Source organism: Micropterus salmoides, unplaced genomic scaffold (genome assembly GCF_014851395.1).
Source record: "Micropterus salmoides isolate LMB-PRFRI ecotype aquatic unplaced genomic scaffold, ASM1485139v1 Ms_hic_scaffold_7, whole genome shotgun sequence".
Lineage (NCBI taxonomy): Eukaryota > Metazoa > Chordata > Actinopteri > Centrarchiformes > Centrarchidae > Micropterus > Micropterus salmoides.
The window spans coordinates 18,603,631-18,624,586 of record NW_024044459.1 but is presented as its reverse complement, the minus strand read 5'-3'; the positions used below and the strand labels follow the sequence as shown (position 1 = coordinate 18,624,586).

Genomic DNA, 20,956 nt, shown 5'->3' with positions numbered 1-20,956 from the left:
GCTTTATCAAAGAGGAAAGTCTTAAGCCTACTCTTAAATGTGGAGATGGTGTCTGCCTCCTGAACCCAAACTGGAACCTGGTTCCACAGGAGAGGAGCTTTATAGCTGAAGGCTCTGGCTCCCAGTCTACTTTTGGAGAATCTAGGAACCACAAGTAACCCTGCATTCTGGGAGCGCAGTGCTCTGGTGGGGTAGTAAGGTACTATGAGCTCTTTAAGATAAGATGGTGCCTGAAAATTAAGAGCTTTGTAGGTAAGAAGAATGATTTTAAATTCTATTCTGGATTTTACTGGAAGCCAATGCAGAGAAGCTAAAACAGGAGAAATATGATCTCTTTTCCTGGTTCCTGTCAGAACACGTGCTGCAGCATTCTGGATCAGCTGAAGAAACTTAACGGACTTTTTCGAGCAGCCTGATAATAAGGAATTGCAGTAATCCAGCCTAGAAGTAACAAATGCATGGACTAGTTTTTCTGCATCATTTTTAGACAGGATGTTCCTGATTTTCGCAATATTACGTAGGTGAAAAAAGGCGGTCCTTGAAATTTGCTTAATGTGAGAGTTAAACGACATGTCCTGATCAAAGATAACTCCAAGATTCCTCACAGTGGTGCTGGAGGCCAGGGCGATGCCATCAAGGGAAACTATATCTTTAGATAATGCGTCACGGAGGTGCTTAGGCCCCAGAACAATAACTTCAGTTTTATCTGAGTTTAACATTAGAAAATTACAGGTCATCCAGATTTTAACATCCTGAAGGCACATTTTAAGTTTAGCTAACTGATGAGTTTCATCTGGCTTGATCGATAGATATAACTGAGTATCATCTGCATAACAATGAAAGCTTATGGAATATTTCCTGATAATATTGCCTAAAGGAAGCATATATATAGTGAACAGGATTGGTCCAAGGACAGATCCTTGAGGAACTCCATGACTAACTTTGGCATGCATGGAGGACTCATCGTTAACATGTACAAACTGAAATCGATCTGATAAATAGGACTTAAACCAGCTTAGAGCGGTTCCTTTAATGCCAATGAAATGTTCCAGTCTCTGCAATAGGATCTGATGGTCAATGGTATCAAATGCAGCACTAAGATCTAATAAAACCAGTACAGAGACAAGTCCTTTGTCTGATGCAATAAGGAGGTCATTAGTAATTTTCACCAGCTCTTAATTCAGAAATACAGAATCAGAATCAGAAATACTTTATTGATCCCCGAGGGGAAATTCTTTTGTCACAATTACTTGTCAAAGTATATAAATATAAGAGTATACATATAACATATAAAGACAAATATAAAGGAGTGTGGGTATGTACAATATTTACATTATTAAGAATTATTATGGTGAACCAAAAAGGACTAGTGAAAAAATAGCACATTAATGATTAAACAGGTAATATGGCACAGAAAATAGATAATAAGGTCTAGTTTAATAACTGACTAAGTGTCAGACACTTAAAAGGAGGAGTTATAAAGTTTGATGGCGACAGGCAGGAATGACTTCCTGTGGCACTCTGTGGTGCATTTTGGGGGAATGAGTCTTGCACTGAAAGTGCTCCTGTGCATGAGCAGCACGTCATGGAGTGGGTGGAAGACATTGTCCAAGATGACATGTAGTTTGGACAGCATCCTCCTCTCTGACGACACGGACAGAGAGTCCAGCTCCACCCCCACAACGTCACTGGCCTTGCGGATCAGTTTGCTGAGCCTGTTGCGTCCGCTACCCTCAACCTGCTGCCCCAGCATGACTTGTCCTAATTTTACTTTATTTAATAAACATGATTTTGAGTTGTGTCACAGACCCCAGCTGTAAACAAAAGGGAAAAAAAGAAAGAAAAAGGGATTTTCATATGTACTGAATATCTGTGATTGGTGTTAACTTGTACTTTGTACTGTTGAACTGTTTCTAACACAGTAATACTTATTCCTCTTAAAACTGGAATTATTTTGCAATTATTATTATTATTAGTAGTAGTAGTAGTAGTAGTAGTATTTACATTGTTACATATGGGCTGTCATACAAAAAGTTTTACTTCAGTTTTGTATCTCAAAAGTTAGGCACCTAAAAACATACATGACTCTGTTTAACTGTTGTTGTGGTTTTGTCCAGACTAAAGCCCTGATGGACTCAGTCGTAAAACAAAGTATATTGTATGCTCTGGGGATAATAGGCCTATTTAAGCTGATGAAAATGTGGGTCAGGGTCACCTTATCTGTCTACAGGGATATCAACCCTGCTCAAAATATATCCACTTCCTTAAAATGTTCCTGTAGTTCACGTGTGTTTTTATTGTAGGTTTGAATCACTCAGTGTAGAGTCCAGCTGCAGGGTGTGGAGAAACAAAGTTTCACAAGGAGGCACAATGCTACACAAACATGGAGAAGGTCGCCTAATGTTAAAACTGTAAAGGGATATCTTTATTAAACTTTTAAGACCATCTATGCATTGTGTCTCTAAAATAAACTTACCCTCTAATTTTCCATATCCAATGCATTTTTTCAGTAAGCCTATGAGTTTCTGTCTTTGACTGGAAAGGGCCAAGATGCCACACAGACATTGTTGCTAACTAACTGTCATCCATCTGTCCCTTAGAAACAGCAGCCATGTTGGTTGATCTGCTATAAAACTCCTACTGAGAGACAAATGCTTCTAACATACAACTGCCACCCTCCAGTTGATTTATCAGTGCTTAAAACTGGCAGCAGATCCCACACTTACAACTTGGCACATATCCTCGACAACATTTCGACTTTATCACCTTGCAAACACTTGCTCAACTTAGGATTCACACCATACCATTTTATCTGTCACTCCCTTTGACTCAGTCTGGTCTCTCTCACTCTGTCTTTCTCATCGTCATTTTTCGTAACTCCAACATTAGTTTTTACTGTCCAACAGCCCTTCAGTGCTCTGTAGTTTAACATTGTTAATTTTTATTCAGACTGAATACCCACCCATGAAATCTTTTAAAAAATCTCATCCATAATCAAATCAGCAGTAGCTCAGATATTAGCAGTAACTAGTTAAACAAGGAGCATATTAGATCACAGGTTGTATGCTGTTCACGGCTTTACTGGTGCAAAAACAGGCAATGCCATTTATGACCACAGGATGGCAGATTGGCTAATTGTCCTCTGTCTATGCATCCAACATGTTTGCTTTGTGTAGCCTGTATGTAATGAATATTTTCATATTCCTGGCTTTGGCACATGGTTTGCACACCCTGGTGCTCTTAGGAAGAAACACATTTTTCCCTGTGCACTTGAATGTGACATCATCTCTCTGGTTGAGAAACTGTTTCATGAGGGATACAGTAACAACTGGCTTTACAGGCAGAAGCATATGTGGCCTACCATCCTCTACTGTAACTTTGTTTAAATATGCATACATGTGGTTGTCTTTCCAAAGCACTGACCCAAACGTGGAATACTCCTCAACAACAGCTGCAATGCAGCCTGAAAAATAGCCTTAATATGAGTTAAAATGGAAGTTCTTATTCCAATTGCTTTTAGTCCTTCACTGTTTGTGAACATATGTTGTCTCCCAAAACATTAAAACAAGAATAGGCTTTGAACATGTAAATAAACAGGTTATACAGAGAGCCTACTTCATAAAGTTCCAAGCATTGCAAATATCTCAAGTCATTCGCTGTCTGAAGTATCTCTAGATGTTGTCTGGCTAACAATAAGAATATTAATTCCTAAATTTGTAATGCTTCCCTTCTTAACATATGCACACTGTTTTACTGCTGTTGTATACTATAGCCTGATGCTGGTGGTTCCCTCTGCATTAATAATAAAAAAATACCAAGGTAATTCTTCCTTTGTCCCCCAAACTTTTGCAGAGTTCCCATATTGGTCCGAGAATTTAACTGAAATTTATTGATGCAGCAGAGATCGCTGGAGCCCTACAGTATCTTGAAAAATTGGCATAGGAGTTCAAATTAAAGGCAGCTATTGCCAGAGGACGCAGAAGCTGAAGCAACTTAATGTCCCTAAAATTACAGCACAGTCCAAGGAAATGCACAAACACATAAGGCATGTTGAATTTATTTCCCCTGCACCTACAAGTGAAAAATGCGGAAAAATACACAAAAATAATATTACAATACAAACATAGCATCCTGCATTCACAAACCTGTATGTGAAACAGACACTCAGTATTACACATGCAGTGTAAAGGACAACTTTTTCCAAAAGCAAAGCCTGAAAACATTTCCCCTAATCAATCTGGAATAAGATTACTGTTTTATGAGGAAAGTTCTCTGTTTTCCCTTAGGCCTGCATCACTTCCCATACTGCTACTGCATAACAGGCTGTTATGCAGGTGACATAGCCTCAAGATTATGCTTGATTTTTTAAGGTACACTAAGAGACAAACGTGCCAGATTTGATGGAGAAAATATTCTTTCTATGCCTTTAAGCAGAGCCTCCCGACAGCTACAGAGACAATGTTAATATAGAGAAGCAGGGAGAGAACATACAGGGAGCGTCCGGTCAGACATGCACGACATGCAGCTGTTGTGTGCATGCAGGACAACTATGTTCGTCATATCAGCAATACAGAAAACAAATTCTGATAATTCAAATGCTACATTTTTTTAAACTTCAATGGATTTTTCTTTTTCCAGAATAAAGTTAAACAGATTTCTTGCAGTACAAGAGCCTGGGATGCAAAATTAGAATTCAACATAAAAAGCAAGAGAGACAAAAAAACAAAAACAATAAAATCTATATTCACAGCAAAAAAAGTATTTCTTTATCAATCATATGATATGTGTGGAGTCACTATATACAAAAATAAGATAAATATAGTATCTGATGAAATAAATAGCATGTTAAATAACGATCATACTGTCACTCAAGCAAAGCTACATCTTAGAGAGTGCAAAAACTGTCCCAGCCGACATACAAGAGTTACACACTGGGACTACACACATCAGAATCTGACAATTTGTAAAAGCCAAAATTATCAAACTGCACACAAACACTGCGAAAAGCTTTGGGTCAGTAGAGGTTATAACAATGTCAACACTAGAGGGAGATATTTGCTGACAATTAGATGCTGCAATGACTTTACTGTGTTCACACTAACATGCTACTGTTTAGTCTACATGACCTATTTTCTGAAGAAAACTAAATGAGTAAAACTATAGTCCAATCTTTTAAGGAAATCTTAAAATGCCTAAGCAGGATTTATATATAAAACGTTATGCATGTAAATTGGCAATTGTGGGGAAAATTGACCTACGCTAGTGGAAGGCACTGATAAAGTTTTTCATTTTTGTATCATTCATGTGGACATTTTTTTAAAAAGAGCTCCACATTCTCATGGGAAGTCTTTAGGCAAAGACCGACTAAAGACAAATACAGGATTAATTGTTTAATCAGTGGAAAAATATGCCACTTCATCAAAATATATCAACTTTTTTAAATGATCTTTATGGTTTCATTTTTTGTCTTTCCACATTTACATTTGAAGGCTCAAAGGCGCTGTTTTTTGATGTTCCCAGAGGATGCATAGTGGCTTAGAGGGTCACCCTGGTGAAGAGTGAAGCATGCTAAGCTGAAGTTTGAAGGCCATGATTTAGACAGGTACATCCCAAGCTGAAATCATGCAAGTTTTATGCAGTGACCATCATGATAGAAAGCATTTTTTGGGGCTCTTGCTCCAGGACATGGCACAGAAATGCACAAGCAACAGAACACAGACAACAGCACAGAGACACGAGCTCAGACATCTCTCTGTCACACTATCTGTATATGCTACATCTCTGTTACTCTGTTATGTCCACTGTATTTCATCCATTCACTTCATGCCTTTCCTGCACTCCCAGGCTGTCTGAGGAAGTGTGATGTCATGTGCAACACACTCTCGACTGAGGAATGATCAGCACACACAGAGACATGTCATTTCCTCAAAACCCCCATGCAACGCAACCAAAACCTTTTCCTCTTGTTCTCCTTGAAGACAATCAGTCCGACACGTTAGAAATTCTTAGCCTGTCTCATGCTCCCTTCGTCTCTTGTAAAACTCTCAAGCTACCTCATACTGCAGTCTTTATCTGTGTTGTTTCCATTTCCATGTCGCTCTCTCAAAACTTCCTCTTGATTGATGAGATTACGTGGGCGTGTTGCCCTTTGGGGTCCAGGTTTGGCAGGCTCCCATTGGCCACAAACAGCTGTAACTCAGGCAGGAAGCCTGGGTTCGATCTTCAGAGACAGATCATAGAGTGTGTCTTCATCCATGATCAGAGTCTTATCCAGAAGGTACTGGGTCACCTGGACACAAAACATTAAAGGGGGGAGAGATACATTAAGATTCAGACCAGCAACCAATATTTACAGCTGTGTCAATGTGTTGGACAGAAAAGTACCTTGGCTTGATGCTCTATTCGGTAGGGTGTCTGCTGGAACTGTCGGATCTCTCTGATGATGTGGGATATCTAAAGAAATGCAGGATTTAAGTTAAGTACAGTGTACATGTACAGATGACCCCCTTTGTGGAGTGTGTGTGTGTGTGTGTGTTTGTGTTAGCATGTGCCTACCATCCTCATTTTGGAGAAGTTAACAAGACCTTCCTCAGTAAAATTGGGCGTTCCTTCCTCAATAAAGGCCAGGTCTGTGAGATACATTCCCAGGTATGGCACACATGGAGGGTTGCAGCTGGAGGAGGAAAGTGTGAATGAAGAACATGCGTAACAAAGTCAATAAACAGCACATTTTTATTTTCTTATTTGTGTGTAATGATATCATTTGAAAGTCTCACTTTTTCAGGGTCTCCCTCAGATTTTTGAACCTTCCCTCAGAGGACACGGTCTTCTGCAGTTTGTCCATCAGGGCTTTAGTCTGGACAAAACCACAAATATTCCTTTAAAATCATTTAAGAAGATTATTATTAACAACACGGGACAAACAAGACAGTTAAATTAAAACCGAGATCCACTTACTCTTAATAAAAGATGATCATAATAAAACGAAATTAAATTTACTTTGCACCTGAAAAGGCAGCATAAATTGGTAGAGAGACAGATTGTCTGGTGATTGGATGACTGTGGCTTTAATTGATTTAATGTTCATCAGGATTAAGCAAAGAGCACATACCCTAACAATTTTGTTTTTTTCTCTGCCTTGTCTTTTTCTGAACTCTCTAATGACATCAGTTCTGCCAGGAGGATATACATTTGAAGACATTACAGAGACAAAATAACTTTCTTCTAATCCTCTATGCCTAGGTAAATTTTATATACGCACGTTTAATACAAACATACAGCGCGTTATTCCTCTTACATTAGGATTTCAGGTTTATTAAACAAAGAGTATTGATTATTATTAAGAACTCATTATTCCACCTGTTTGCTGACTTTAGCCCAGGTCTTCTTCAAACGGAAGATGGCACTGCGATTGAGTGCGGATGTGATCTCCAGTACTCCATTGTAGTTGTTGAGACAGCGACAGATGTCAGCCACAGCAACCCACTTCTCTATGGAGTTTGCCCTCGAGCCCACATCGGTATGGGTCATAATCTGTGACGCCACCAGGTTACTCATCTTCAAAAGGAAAAGAAAAGAAAATATATGAGGACTTGCTGGATATTTACAGAAGGGTTTGGGAAGAAAAGGAGCTTAAAGACAATGAAAGAGCTTACATCATTGAAGTGCTGACTAGTTTTCATGATGTATGGCGTCCTTTCTGTCTTATCGACCTTCATCCAGCCCTGACCCAGGAACTCTCTTAGAGAGGGAGGACAGACACATGTGATGAGTCCACAGTAATCTTACACAAGTTGATTAATTAAGCACCATGAGTAAAGAAAGATGTCTGTTGTGAAGAACTGAACTAGGTGTTTATAACATTATTGTTAGATGAAAATCTAAATCCAATCAAAATATCCAGATTTGAGAAATGACAGAAACGCTTTGCTTCTAGTTATAACTATTTAAAAGTTAGCTTTCAGCTTTCCTTCTTGTGTTAATTGGTATTTCATTTAACAAACTGAAGAATTGGATGATTCTGTAAACACAACAAAAAGCATTTCACCCACTGTATGATATGGCATGGATAAATATGTGTCATTATATAGAACAATACATCATGTAGCGTTTAATTACTTTCAATGTGCGACCCACCTTACCTAACCAACAGTAGGAAACTGGGATGAATTGGTGCTAATGAAAGGAACAATTATTTCCTAAACCCATTATCAAAGAATTAAATGACTAAATACACAGAGCAAATCATCTAAAATGTAATTGCAGGTGTTTGCTCACAAAGCTGATCTGAGGGAGAAACCTTTATCATAGCAGCAGTTTGACACATAATGATGTCAGTATCATATAGGTCAATGTAAATTCAATATTAAGTCAAACTCTTTGCAAATAAAAATGTAACATTTGGAGTTGTAAAGTTAAATGCCTCCAGTTTTCCTCCTCGCTTTTCCATGAAAATACAGGGGGAAACTGTGGTGATTAACTGGTCTCATAATAATCCACAAAGTGATTTAGTTTTGTTTGGCCCAATGCAGAACAGTGTGACAGTGTTATGAGAATACTGACTCATAAGGAATGCCTCTGAAGACGATGTGATCAAGCAGAGTGATCTGCTCAGCCAGCTCCATCGCTGAGAGAGACTCAAAGCACTCTGCCTTCGGACAGTCCGCCTAAACACACATGAACACACACATACAGAGACAAACAGAGTCGTAAACAAATTAGTGCTCACACCATAACACAAACACAAATAACAAGGAGATATAAATATCTAATAAAGAGACCGGCTATGATGAATATGTTTTATGACAGTTGGCAGTCCCCTGGAGACAGTCACAGTCAGGAGAGGGTGTATTAACCTCTCCTGCCAGGAGGGTAGAACAGTGTGTTCTGACCAAGGCTTTGCACATCTTACTAAGGCAATGTGTGTCTATTTGTAACTCCCAGTCATTATAAAGTCCAGACAGTTAATCAGGGGCGCTCGTGACTCCTGAATGTTTGCATCTCTGGTTACTGGTAAAGGGCAGGTAACAAGGGGAATGTGTGTATTAATGTGTAAGTACTTCAGGGGGCTAACTTCATCAAACAAGGTCATCCCATGGAGAACTACATAAATATGCAGATTCAAATTAAAAGCTATGTCACTCAGCCAGTTTCCAATAACAAGAGATTTATATTTTGCTGCAAAGGATAGAGTTTCTGTTCTCTGCAGTCTTCTGTTACTTAATTAATCCAACAGAATAATAACTAGTTAATCATAAAATCTTAACAAGATGTTGCAATGACTTAAAAAATATATCAGAGGAATTTATGTGCTGCAGTTTTCTCACCATCTGTAAGATGTCCTCTATCCTCAGCTGGGCATCGTCCTGCTCGTCCTGAGAAAGGGCACTACGAGAGAATAATATAAAAGAATAAAACAGGATAGAATAAAAGAGTAAAGAACAGAATGAAACAGAAGAGGATTTACTGTAAAGAATACTGTAGACCATAACATAATAGAATAATAAGGGGGTGCTTTCATTATAATTTCATAATAAAAGACTATTTTTAATGGCAAAACTATAGTATTTTTGCATTTAATTTGTGTGTGCTGTACCTTAGTATGTTGGCAGTAGCTTTTCTCTCCTGAGGCAGAAGGTCTGGATCTCTGAGCACCTCCTCCAGGAGACAGATCACCGACATCTTCAGTTCCCCATTCATCTCAAAGTCCTGAACACAAATATAAATTAACTTCTATACTCGAAAGGACCCTCACAGACAAATGGGATGGGTTCTCCAGCTCCCACCACTACATGCCTATTCTCAGCTAGTACCCTAACATTAATCTGAAACTAATTCTGATCTAAACTTTAATAACCAGACTTTAACCAAAGACGTGAAGGCTAACCAAATAATTTAAATTTTTCTTTCTCTAGTCTCCCCCCTTGACCAATCATCAATCACTGCTGTATAATCCTTCATGGCTTCCAACTGTCCATTCCTCTTCCTGGATCCCCACACTCCTTCCCATCTTTAAACCCCCTTTCATTTTCCCCTTCCACTCCTACCCCAATTAAACTCTTGTTCAAAGGTCACTTTTAACAAGCTCTTTGTTCTTTGGCTTCCCAAAGAAAAATGTGAGTGGGTGTATACGTGTGCGTTTGTGCTTGCGTCTGCGCTAATAAGCCGTCTAAAGCTGGCCTGTCATCACAGCATTTTGTATTATTGAAGAAAAATACATGAAACAGATCAATGCAGTTAGACCTCTAAGCAGGGAGTCAGGCAATTACCGTGATATTCAATTCATTAGAGGCAACACTGACTGTGAAACAGAGGAGTAGGTAGGTGCACTGAGGCAGGTTGTCCAATTGACACGGTAACAATATTCAGTGCGTGTTTGTGTACATATTGCTGTTTACATGCTCAAGTAAGAGCAGTGGAGCAGAGAGAGAGTGCATCAGACATCTGCTTTAATGAGACCGCAGACTTGATCACCCCTCACAGACACACACACACACACAGACAGACAGACAGACAGTAGTGGGTGCAGAAGAACCTGTGAGTGTTTGGAGACCCAGTGCCGCAGCACGTTGAGCACTCTGTTAGTTGCAGCTCGGCGGATGATGAACTCTTTATCACAAGTTCTTTCAGAGTTAGTAAATGCTGGAGCATCAAGAAAAACCAAAAAACGAAAAGAGAGAGACAGAGAATTTGTTATTATTGTGTAAAAATATAAAACTTTATTCATAGTCTGGAGTTTTACTGTATCTACCAACATAAACAAGATCCATCAGGTGGTTGAAAAGTATTAAAATAATGTACTTAAAAGTAAATAAAGGAAGAAATATTTGCAGCTAAATGTACTTAACTATTAAAAGTAATGGAGTTTTAATATATTAAGGTATGGATGACCCTGTACGCAGGATAAGCGGTTGACGATGGATGGATGGATGGATGTTTTAAAGGGTCAGTTCACCCAAATTGAGGTTCAGATAATTTACAGACATCACTGTCAAGCATTTTCATTTTCTTGGTCTTGTTCTTTTACAAAAAGTAATTTCTGTTATCCACAGTTCAGTGTGGTGTATGGAAGACAGTGAGACATAATTTCTGCAAAGAGATCTTACTGTTAATTTTTTTTTTTAAATAGTTCTTAAACGCTTGGACCACAACCAGCAGCAGAAATCTCAGGGACCTCAGATCTGGCCAAACAAAAACTAAACTCTCTGCTTGGAGTGATACAACGGATGAAGACTGACGAAACTAAATTTTTTTGTCATTTGAGTGAATCAACCCTTTTTTATAGTTTCAATGTTTTAATTGGTCGAGGCAGTGCTACTTCTACTACATAACTACACAATGCACAGTAGTTTATAGTAATACAATATATAGTATGAACTGGTCATATGTTTTGCATATAAAATCCTAATCTTCACAGTACCTAATAACTTCTGCTAACAGATAATATAACAAAGTAACAAATTACTTTATTTCCTTTTGATGAAATAATTTTCAATGCTTTTTTGTATTGCATGACATTAGACACTTTAGACAACACACCGGTACAGTATGTTAAATCAGCGCACGTGTGTGTGTGCGCGTGTGTGTGTGTGTACCTGGTGTTGTGCCATGTCCTGCTGCTGCTGTGGCAATAGCAAAGGCTGAAGCAGGAGAGACTGAGCAGCGTGAGTTCTCCCCTGACTGGACTGCAGACACACAACCATTGTTTTGTGAATTTTCCTGTGTCAGCCTAATTATTAACTAAATAATTGGTCATTCGCTTGGTAACCTTTTGATGAAATATTCACACCAGTATGTACATGGCAAAAAGTTTGCCTCACTATTCATGTGAATTACCTAGTGTTGTAGTCAAGCCAAACTGAGACCAAGTCAAGACCAAGACCAGAGTTTAACAAGACCAAAACAAGACCAAGACTTTTAGGGGCTGAGACCAAGTTGAGACCAAGACCGTGGGAGAGCGAGACTGAGTCAAGACCAAGACCGGTTCCCCATATTACATGACACACAATAAAATGTGGAACAAATCATAGGTACTTCTCAAATTGATCTGAAAAATCCACATTCCCATTTACACACCCAGATACAAACACTAAGAGCTAAAATCAATGTAAGCATCTTTATTCAACACTCTAACTCCTTTTCCATGCTTACCATTGTGGGGAGGGGTGACAGTCGTTAATGGTAACAAAACATTTTTAATTAGGGTTATTAGTTTAATTTGAAGCAATACGTTTTACATCCAATCAAAGTTAGGATGTTAACAAATAAATCAGACAATGCAAAAGCAATTTATTGATATTCCCAAAGTTATGGTCTTGACTAATCTTGAAACAAAATCCCGAGTCCTCAATGTCCGAGACCAAGACAAGACCAAGTACAAATGCGGTCGAGTCCGAGACGAGACCAAGACTATCAAAAAGTGGTCTTAAGACTGGTCTTGAGTACTACAACACTAAAATTACCTATATAAAACAAAGTCAGAATACTGAAAACATAATCTGTAAATTACAGACTTTGTGTTAGAAAGTGTTGCAAATTGAATGACTAGGATTATTAGCAAATTTTACTTTGAGACAATGGCCAAGTTTTTTAATCATGATTATCGGAAGTCAAGCTAACCTAATGCTTGTTGGCGCTGCAGCCTTCCTACATACTGTACATGACAGACTCCCTTTAAAGTCATCCAGGCAGTCTATCTAACTGGGCCCACCTCAAGGACAACAATCCCAAGACATTTACAGTCAAACACACACAGTCACACAGAGCCATGGTCTGGCTGTTATTGAGCTTCGTACTGTGCTGCTGTACTAAAGATGTCAGTCTCCAGGGTCAGGGATCTTTGCCTGGCTCTGCAGAGTGTCCTGTCAGTGGGCACAGCACTGCCCACTGTGAGGGCCTCTGGTCATGGCATTGCGGCCTAGTTATGAGTCATAAACCACACACAAATTGTTACCTCCAGGCTGTCTGTAGCGGAGGTGTCGAGGTGTGGAAGGAGAGCGACATGGAGACATGTCTCCTGCTTCACTGCTCTGAGGAGACTCTGGGATGATTTTCTCGAGTGATACTGACTCCAGCACAGCTAGACAGAGGGAGAGGAGAAGGACAAGAATAATACTGACGATGATAGCTGTTACTGTTGCTGGTCCACTGGAGAGGAGAACTTAATTATTCTTTAGTTCACAGCCATGCAAAGATCACTCAGTATAACCAGTGGACACTATCAAGACATATTTGTACCCTTCACATTTTGTTTATGTGTGAGCATTTGTGAAAGTGCAAACATGCATGTGTTTGATAATGCAAACACGTATCTGACCTTTTGGATGTGCCAACACAAATACAGACACACAGTGTGTTTTGGGATATGTGATGGAAATTTTATATTTTACTGTGTTTATTGTTTTACCTTTTATGCTGTGTTATTAGAGGCCTATGTTTCACCGTTTGGTGTTTGATAATTTTATTACGTCGCAGCTAGGTGAAGGTTCCCATGGGAAAGTAGTTTGTTAGAGAGTTTCTTATCTGACTGTCCTTGATACGCCTTCATTTCAGGGCAGTTGGTTCCTTCTCCCTTCCTCGCTAAGACAGCTGCATAACAATATTAGTGTATAAAGTCACCTGTTTCTTCACTGGCTCTTGGTCTTACATTCTGCAGACCGGTTGCACACTGTATACTTGTCTGACCCTTTGCAAAGAATAAAACCCTTAAAAGATTTCTGGGTGGAATTCTTTATTTCAGAAGACTCACTAAAGGACATTTTCCATTACAAATATTAGCAAGTATTACAGCTGAACCTGAATGGGGTGACCAATTTAAAGAAAAACAAAAATAAAGTGCCTCCAAAGCCTCCAGAACAGCTTCAGCGGTCCTAGCCATGGATTATCTAAGTGACAATCTATGGCAACTTTCAAGGCCATGGCATACAGTATGTTTAACATAATTTTCACACTTATCTAACCATTCAGTGACCCCTTATTCCCTGTGTGGGAGCATCTGCATTCATCACATTTCTACGCTTATTCATTCAGGTTTACTTTGTCACCAGTGTTTGGCCTTAAGTACAGTAAACACCACGCAGTACCTGATTACCTGGAGCCCTACTGTAGATGCTGTTGTTGCTACTTATTTATCCTGGTGTTTTCCTTTGGAAAGAAATATGTTGTTTAATTCAAACTAATTTAATTTGGGTATCTTGAATGACACGGAGGCTTCGCCTGATTCTTAATGTTACACTGGCAATTTGTCACTGAAAGAGAAAGGCCAAAAAAGGGAGAAGATTAACAAACATACAGGAAATTTTGCTAATAGTTGTATGTGCTACATCTATTTGCGTTATTTAGCTCACAGTGTAGAAGTACTACACTGTGAGCTAAATAAGCTGAGAGACTGTATACAGAGGAGGTGAGAGTGGCTCGATGGTATAAGCACTAATGGTTTTGTCTCCTAGTGAGCGGTTAGCAGCTGTCACAAATGCACACGCTCATGTGCACACACTCTTACACAATGAGGGTCTAACTGTAGCTTGTCCTTGCTGTGCTGCTTCAGATGCCCTGTCGCTATCGCTCTCCAGTATGAGAGGACTGTTTAACACCACTATTAGTAGATCTGAGCATGTATGGTGGGAGGTTAGTTTAGCTGACTCAAAGACACGAATGCAAGGAGATAATGATGTCCCACCAGGCGCTTGTTCTGCTCTTCCGGGGAACACTTCACACTGTGTCATTTGATCAATGACCTCCAGCTCTTCATAAGCATTTCAGCGCACAAAGACTCTATATATCAATATTCAGTCGTAGAGAATATACAGTTTATATGCTGGCAGAACAAACTGCACACATTTATAAAGTCTCTCATGGTAATAAGCTAAGCACAATGTAGAAGCACATTTTGAGTTTAAAGCATCTGCTCATGCTGTTACAGCCCCCAAAACTAATTGGAATCATTCAATTTTGTAAAATTTTTTGACAGGTAGTAGAAGCTGGCACTGATTTTAATCTGGTTCAAGAGTAATTTGACGGCCCGGAAATGCTTGGGGTTTTTATACCTCCACTATCTTGGTACAGTGATGTCACAGTGTACTCCAGTGAGTGTCAGTACACCGTGACATCACTGTTGGGTGTGGCTAAAGGTGCAAAGGAACTCACTTCTAACCATATGGTTACATATGCTCCCACATACATATGACACAGTGTGAAGTGTTCCTCGGAAGAGCAGAACAGGCGCCTGGTGGGACATCATTATCTCCTTGCATTCGTGTCTTTGAGTGACGCGTATGTAGCAATTGTAAGTCTCTTAGATGAAGGGTGTGTGACCACATGTTGGTGAGAATCACTAAGTATTTATTCTTTATTCTCTGATCAGTTCATTCCTGGTTGAAATCTGGTTTTGTTACTTTTAGACTATATTTTTCAGTAAAAATATTTGTAGTCCTCCTTGTGTTTAGATATTTAGAATTTGGCACATTTCTGCCAAGTTAAAAAGAGCATTTTATTTCAAAAAGCATGGTAATATTTCTCATAGTAAGGTTTTAGTGTCAGTATTATTTTGATGTCAGTACCAAAGCTCAGCATCAGCACTGATACAGATACATCTCAAACAAAACCCAGCCCTAATGTTCTGTACTGTATAGATTTTTTTTGCACTGTATTTGTGTGGAAACTATAACATACCTCTGCGGATGCTCCGTCTCAGTTTACCACAGAAGGGGTCGATCTTCGGCACCTCCTCTCCCTCTGCAGTTGAGCAGGGACTCTGGTCCGGGGACGAGGGAATGGGAGGAACTTGGTCCTGCGGTGGTTTGGAGTTGTTGGGTGGAGGAGAAGTGGAAGAGGGAGGAGGAGGAGGAGAGGAGGTGGTCGGAGTCGGGGTCTGAGACGTCGGGGTTTGGGGGGTGTGGGCAGACGTGGGGCTACTGGCAGCAGACTGGGAAGTGTTATTAACACTGGAGTTTGACAGAGGACTGGTTAGATCGAGGCCTCCAACCCTGCCAGTGATGGGGGAGTGGAGGGAGAGCTTTCGTGTTCGTACAGGAGAGGAGGTGCGGGACGGGATGGACAGAGGAGGGGGGGAGGAGAATTTGCGGCAGAGACGAGGAGATTTGTCGTTTATATGCTCACCACCTCTGTTATTCTGATTGGTGGCGAAGAACAGCTCCAAAGACCTGAAAGGGGAAAAAGAGCAATATGTTACCAAAATAAGAGAACTTTTAAGAAACAATAAAGAGAGAGGTCAGGGAAAAGGAGAAAAGAATGAAAAGAATATGTGTAATTGAAGCAAGCACTTGTTTGTCTGTAAGCCAAATAGTGTAAAACTTTCAATAGCAAATACATTTTCTCAGATAGTTTTCCTGCATTAGAAACAAATAGCATGTCTGCTTTATGTGTCTCATGGAAGAATTTGAGATTCTGCAGCATACTGGGGACCTCAAAGCATTTAGTGTCACATTTGGGGCATTTAACTAATGTAGTTATTCAGAGTGACTTGAGTGGGCACATACAGTGCGGTCCATAAAGTATTAGTGCAGTGACAAAATTTTTATTGTGTTGTGTCTGTACTCTAGCACTGGGCTGAAAATTAAACAGTGTCTTTGAGGCTACCATGCTAACTTTCAATTTTAATTTGGTACATTTTAACTGCTTTCATCTATGTCATTTCCAAGCAGCTGTTTTGAATGTACAAGCTCTGAATGAACTTGGTCTCTTGACCAGGGGAGAAAATGTTTAAATCTTGAAAAATGTTTAAATGTTCAGGATCATTGTTTTGCTACACTGTCTTACAACTGTGGGTATATGTATAAAATGATTCTAATTAAATCATTAAATCATCACTGAAAAAAATGTGTACGTGAACACCCTCAAAAACTTAAGGTTACTATGATTTTAGCACCTGATTATGTGCCTAAAATAGGAACATCATAGTCAACTAAAATATATCCACTTGTTTAGAGCAGAAAAAAATACATAAATTTCTTCTTGCAGATTACATTTGCAATATTTAAACGGCTTATTTTCTAGGCAATGAAAGTGCAAAAGCATTAATCAACAAGCATTTTTGTTTCGTGGTGACATTAACACTGCTCAGAGAGTCATATGTACAGTGCTACATCAAGGGAGGAGTAATCATGCATAGATAAACTCAGGCATCATTTATTCACACAAGCCTGTAATTCAGCAGGAAATGGAAAAACAAATTGCATCCCAGATTGAAAAAGGAGGAAGAGAAATGAAAGGAGGATAGATGAAGGAATGACACATGAAAGGCAGAGAGGAATGCTTTTGAATACTTTGAAGCAAGCAGAAGAAAAGGAAGAAGCACGCAGCGGAAGATGCTTAAGAAAAGGATATAAAACAGACTGGAGAGGAAAAACAGCCTTGAGTAAGTGATGCTCCAATGAGAGAACATGCTACAGATGAGCCGCAGATTGAAGACAGTCTACATATCATCAACCTAAAATGTTTGTAAGTGGTCAATTTACAACCCCTAATGAGTTGTCCATTCATGTACGGGGGAAAGTCATGCACCAGTAAGGTATCAGACCAAGACCAGAGGAAAGGAAGAACACGCAGTAAAAGTTGGAAAGAGACAGAGAAGAGTTGGTTACTTGGACTGATCCATGGCTATCTTCTTGATCTTCAGACTGTAGTCAGGACAGATGGATGAGATGGACAGACGGTCAAATGAGTGGTACTGCGCCCTGTAGTTGAAGGGGACATGAAGAGACAGGGGGATGGATGACACAGAAAAAATGATTACATGTATATGTGTGATGGTTAGATTGAGAAATGAAAATGTAAGTAGGAGATGTGACAGAGATAAAAGATGGTTTAAGGGAAGATGATGGAAGGATGATAAATGATTCTCTTAAAAGGAAAAGGAAAGGTGTGTTTGAGGAGGAGGGGAGGCAGCGTGTGAGTGAGAGAACAGCAGCGTATGTTCAGTCTCCCAGATATTAACCAGTGGTTATTCAGATATAATACCACAGTGTAAATATTACAGGCAAAAATGCTCAAGATGCAAAATGGCCCCATTTCAGAGATTATTGAGCCTTTAACATTCTGAAAGATTATATATTTTATTTATCATAATAGGTACGAAATATAATAATTTGTACACATTATCATGTGCAATACGAATATGATGACTTCACAGAAATCCCAGCACAGCTTTGCCTAAGTAGGTCTAATCAGCAACATAATTGAAAACACCAGTGAGAGTCTGTGGGGCCTTTAATATTTAACAAATTTATCATATGTTATGTATGAAACATAATAGTAAATAGTAACTGTAGCAGTTAAATAAATGTAGTAAAGTAAAAAGTACAACATATCCCTCTGAAATCTAGTGGAGTAGATAAAGTAGCATAAATTGGATATACTTAAGTACAAGTACCTGAGTAAAGGTACTTAGTTATATTCTACCACTGATATTAACATATGACAACATGGGGGGGGGGGGGGGGGGGTCCTAGAACAGAATTGTCCCCAAAGGTTCGATCTAATCATCAATATATCCTCATTACAATATTTTGAAAAAATAATCACTGCAAGAGAAATATATATAAAAATAAAAAAGAGACATTAAATATAAATACACAGCTAGCAGTCTGTGAGGCTATACTTAGGCACAGCAATAGCTTTGAGCTAAATGCTCGTGTTAGTGTGCAACCATGTTGATGTTTAGCAAGTATAATGTTTATCATCTTGGTCTAGTGTGTTAGCATGGTAACATTCGATAATTAGCACTAAACACTAAAGTAATGGGGAATGTCATTCAGTTAGCAGGTATTTGGTCCTAAACCAAAGTAGGCTATTGGACCAATGACAATTCTGACCTGAACAAAGATACGTCATCTGGGAACCATGAATGTCTGTGCATAAGAGTTTGTGATAATCCATCTGCAAGATGTTTCACGTGATAATTAAAACTTTGACCTGGTGATGGCATGAATGTCTATATGTATTTCTATGCCAGCCCTATTCTCTGGTGGATGAAGGAGTGAAAAAAAAGATTTGGCATTTATAGCAAAAATGAAGCATATCCTGTTTAAGTAAAATTTCAAGAAACACACCCTAACTACCCTTCCTGCGCACCTCTGGTCTCTGGATAAGTCCTCCCTGTTCTCTTCAAGGGAAGGCAGCCACAGGTAATGGCAAGTAAGGCTTTATATACAAACCTGGCCTTGGCAGAAGAAAAGCTTTCCAGTTGAAATGCTAAGTTAAGTAAAGCCATGGAAGGAATATAAATACACAGTTCTGATGCAGCCAGATACCTAATGAGAGAAAGAGTGCGTGAATAAAGTAGAGAGAGCGAGAGAGAGAGAAACTCCTCATCTGGCACACAGTATATTCCTATTGCTGTGCCAAAAACTTTGTTGAAGCATCTGTTCTGCTGGCCTCCACACACAGGCTGGTATGTATTTCAGCCAACGTGTATTCAACCTTGAGGACAGAGGCGGGAGCTGCTGCGTGTCCATACTAGTAAAGGGCAATATGGAAGATGTATGAGATGCCTTTACCTCTGCGGTGGTGATGTGTGAGTACAGAATGTGTGTGATTTTTGTCTGCGTCTACAGCTCACGTCATTTGTGTGTTTTTTCATTGCATGACCTGATAGGTATGGAGGAGAAGGGCTTCTTGTAGATATCGGCCAGTTTGTCCATGACGACCGATGCCGTGGTGAAAATCCTGTATGTGTGCAGGAAGGTGTTGAGGAAGTCAATGGAGAGGAAGCGCAGGTCGGTCAGCCTCTCGAGGAGCCGCTCCACACTGGCATAGCGGATCTGGGGGACCTTGCAGGAGTTGAGCGTCTTGCTGAAGCAAATGTCAACATCATCTTTATGGAGACGCACATCGGATCTGATGGATACACACGTACACACATACACACACACATAACCGAGCATGGGTGACTGCTGGGCTGCTAAGCAAGGAGAAGGTTATGAAAGTAACTGAGCAAAAACAGCCAAGTAAAAGAGAGAAATTAATAAAGAAAATACATATATTCCAAAGGAGGTAAAAAATAAGAGAGGATACCAAAGAATATTTTTAAGCAAATTTCAGCAACAGCATAAATGAATATTTAAAAAAAGCATAATACATAACATACAGCCTAACAATTTACTTTACAACAACACAACTGTAACATTTTCACCAAGGTATGCTTAATCATAAACGTATGTTTTGCAACATTGACATGAAGAGATGGGTGTTCTCTTCGCAAACACAAACATACTTACTTGATCATATGAGGCACAGTGACTTTAGAGTTCTCCTCAAATACACTGGTCATCAAGCCATTACAGCGGATATTATCTATACACTACAGAGGTAGAGAGAAAAGGAAGAGTTGTAATGAGAGAATCAAGTTAAAGAATTATGGTATGAGAGGGGAAAAGTGAGAATATATACGTCTGTGAAGACTCTCAGTCATCAGGTCATAGTCATCCAAGGAGGGTTAAAATCAAGGGCACCTGGACATGGTTGAAGAGACATTTCACCTCTCATCCACGAGGTTTCTTCAGTTCTGTATCAGGATCTTCATCCAAGTCCAGTTGCCCTCGATTTTAACCCTTGGATGAGATTATATACAAATTATTTTCATGCTTATTTGACCTACACAATTTAAAGTAGATGATGGGTGGCATTCAGCATGACAAAACATGTTATGTTGACATGTGAGAAAAATACTTAAATAGCCTTTAAAGCACTCATTTGTTTAACTGTGCGCTTTTGTCAAATTAAAAAAAATTCTGAGAATTGTCGTGAAAATATTTCTGGTAGAAGCCTTTTAAAACTGTCAGTGTCATTTTTAGCTGGTAAGAAGTAATCTAGTCTGACACGCTTGTATGGTGCTACTCTGTTTGTGAAGTACGGAGGCAGTGAGCTGAACTCACCCCTGGGGAACTACACCCTTGTCTGTGTTTACTTATCACAAAGCCTTCTCAATGCCCGGTGGAGA

At 39.4% G+C, this 20,956-nt stretch overlaps 1 protein-coding gene across 2 annotated transcripts in view; it reads right to left on the bottom strand.

Moving 5' to 3' along the window:
- Positions 1–4,041: 4,041 nt before the first annotated feature.
- rasgrf2b (Ras protein-specific guanine nucleotide-releasing factor 2b) overlaps positions 4,042–20,956 on the bottom strand; it is a 61,752-nt gene continuing 44,837 nt past the window's right edge. The window contains exons 14-29 of one of the 2 annotated variants that reach the window (XM_038703400.1): positions 20,235–20,317; positions 19,606–19,854; positions 17,601–17,693; positions 15,670–16,160; positions 12,953–13,078; positions 11,595–11,684; positions 10,535–10,641; positions 9,596–9,708; positions 9,327–9,387; positions 8,563–8,666; positions 7,656–7,740; positions 7,360–7,557; positions 6,777–6,856; positions 6,556–6,673; positions 6,385–6,453; positions 4,042–6,289 (exon numbers count right to left, since the gene is read on the bottom strand). In XM_038703400.1, coding sequence (XP_038559328.1) covers positions 6,197–6,289; positions 6,385–6,453; positions 6,556–6,673; positions 6,777–6,856; positions 7,360–7,557; positions 7,656–7,740; positions 8,563–8,666; positions 9,327–9,387; positions 9,596–9,708; positions 10,535–10,641; positions 11,595–11,684; positions 12,953–13,078; positions 15,670–16,160; positions 17,601–17,693; positions 19,606–19,854; positions 20,235–20,317 — 2,160 coding nt within the window. In that variant the 3' untranslated portion in view covers positions 4,042–6,196. The remainder of the gene's footprint in view (positions 6,290–6,384; positions 6,454–6,555; positions 6,674–6,776; positions 6,857–7,359; positions 7,558–7,655; positions 7,741–8,562; positions 8,667–9,326; positions 9,388–9,595; positions 9,709–10,534; positions 10,642–11,594; positions 11,685–12,952; positions 13,079–15,669; positions 16,161–17,600; positions 17,694–19,605; positions 19,855–20,234; positions 20,318–20,956) is intronic. The other variant, XM_038703401.1, reaches the window with a different exon arrangement.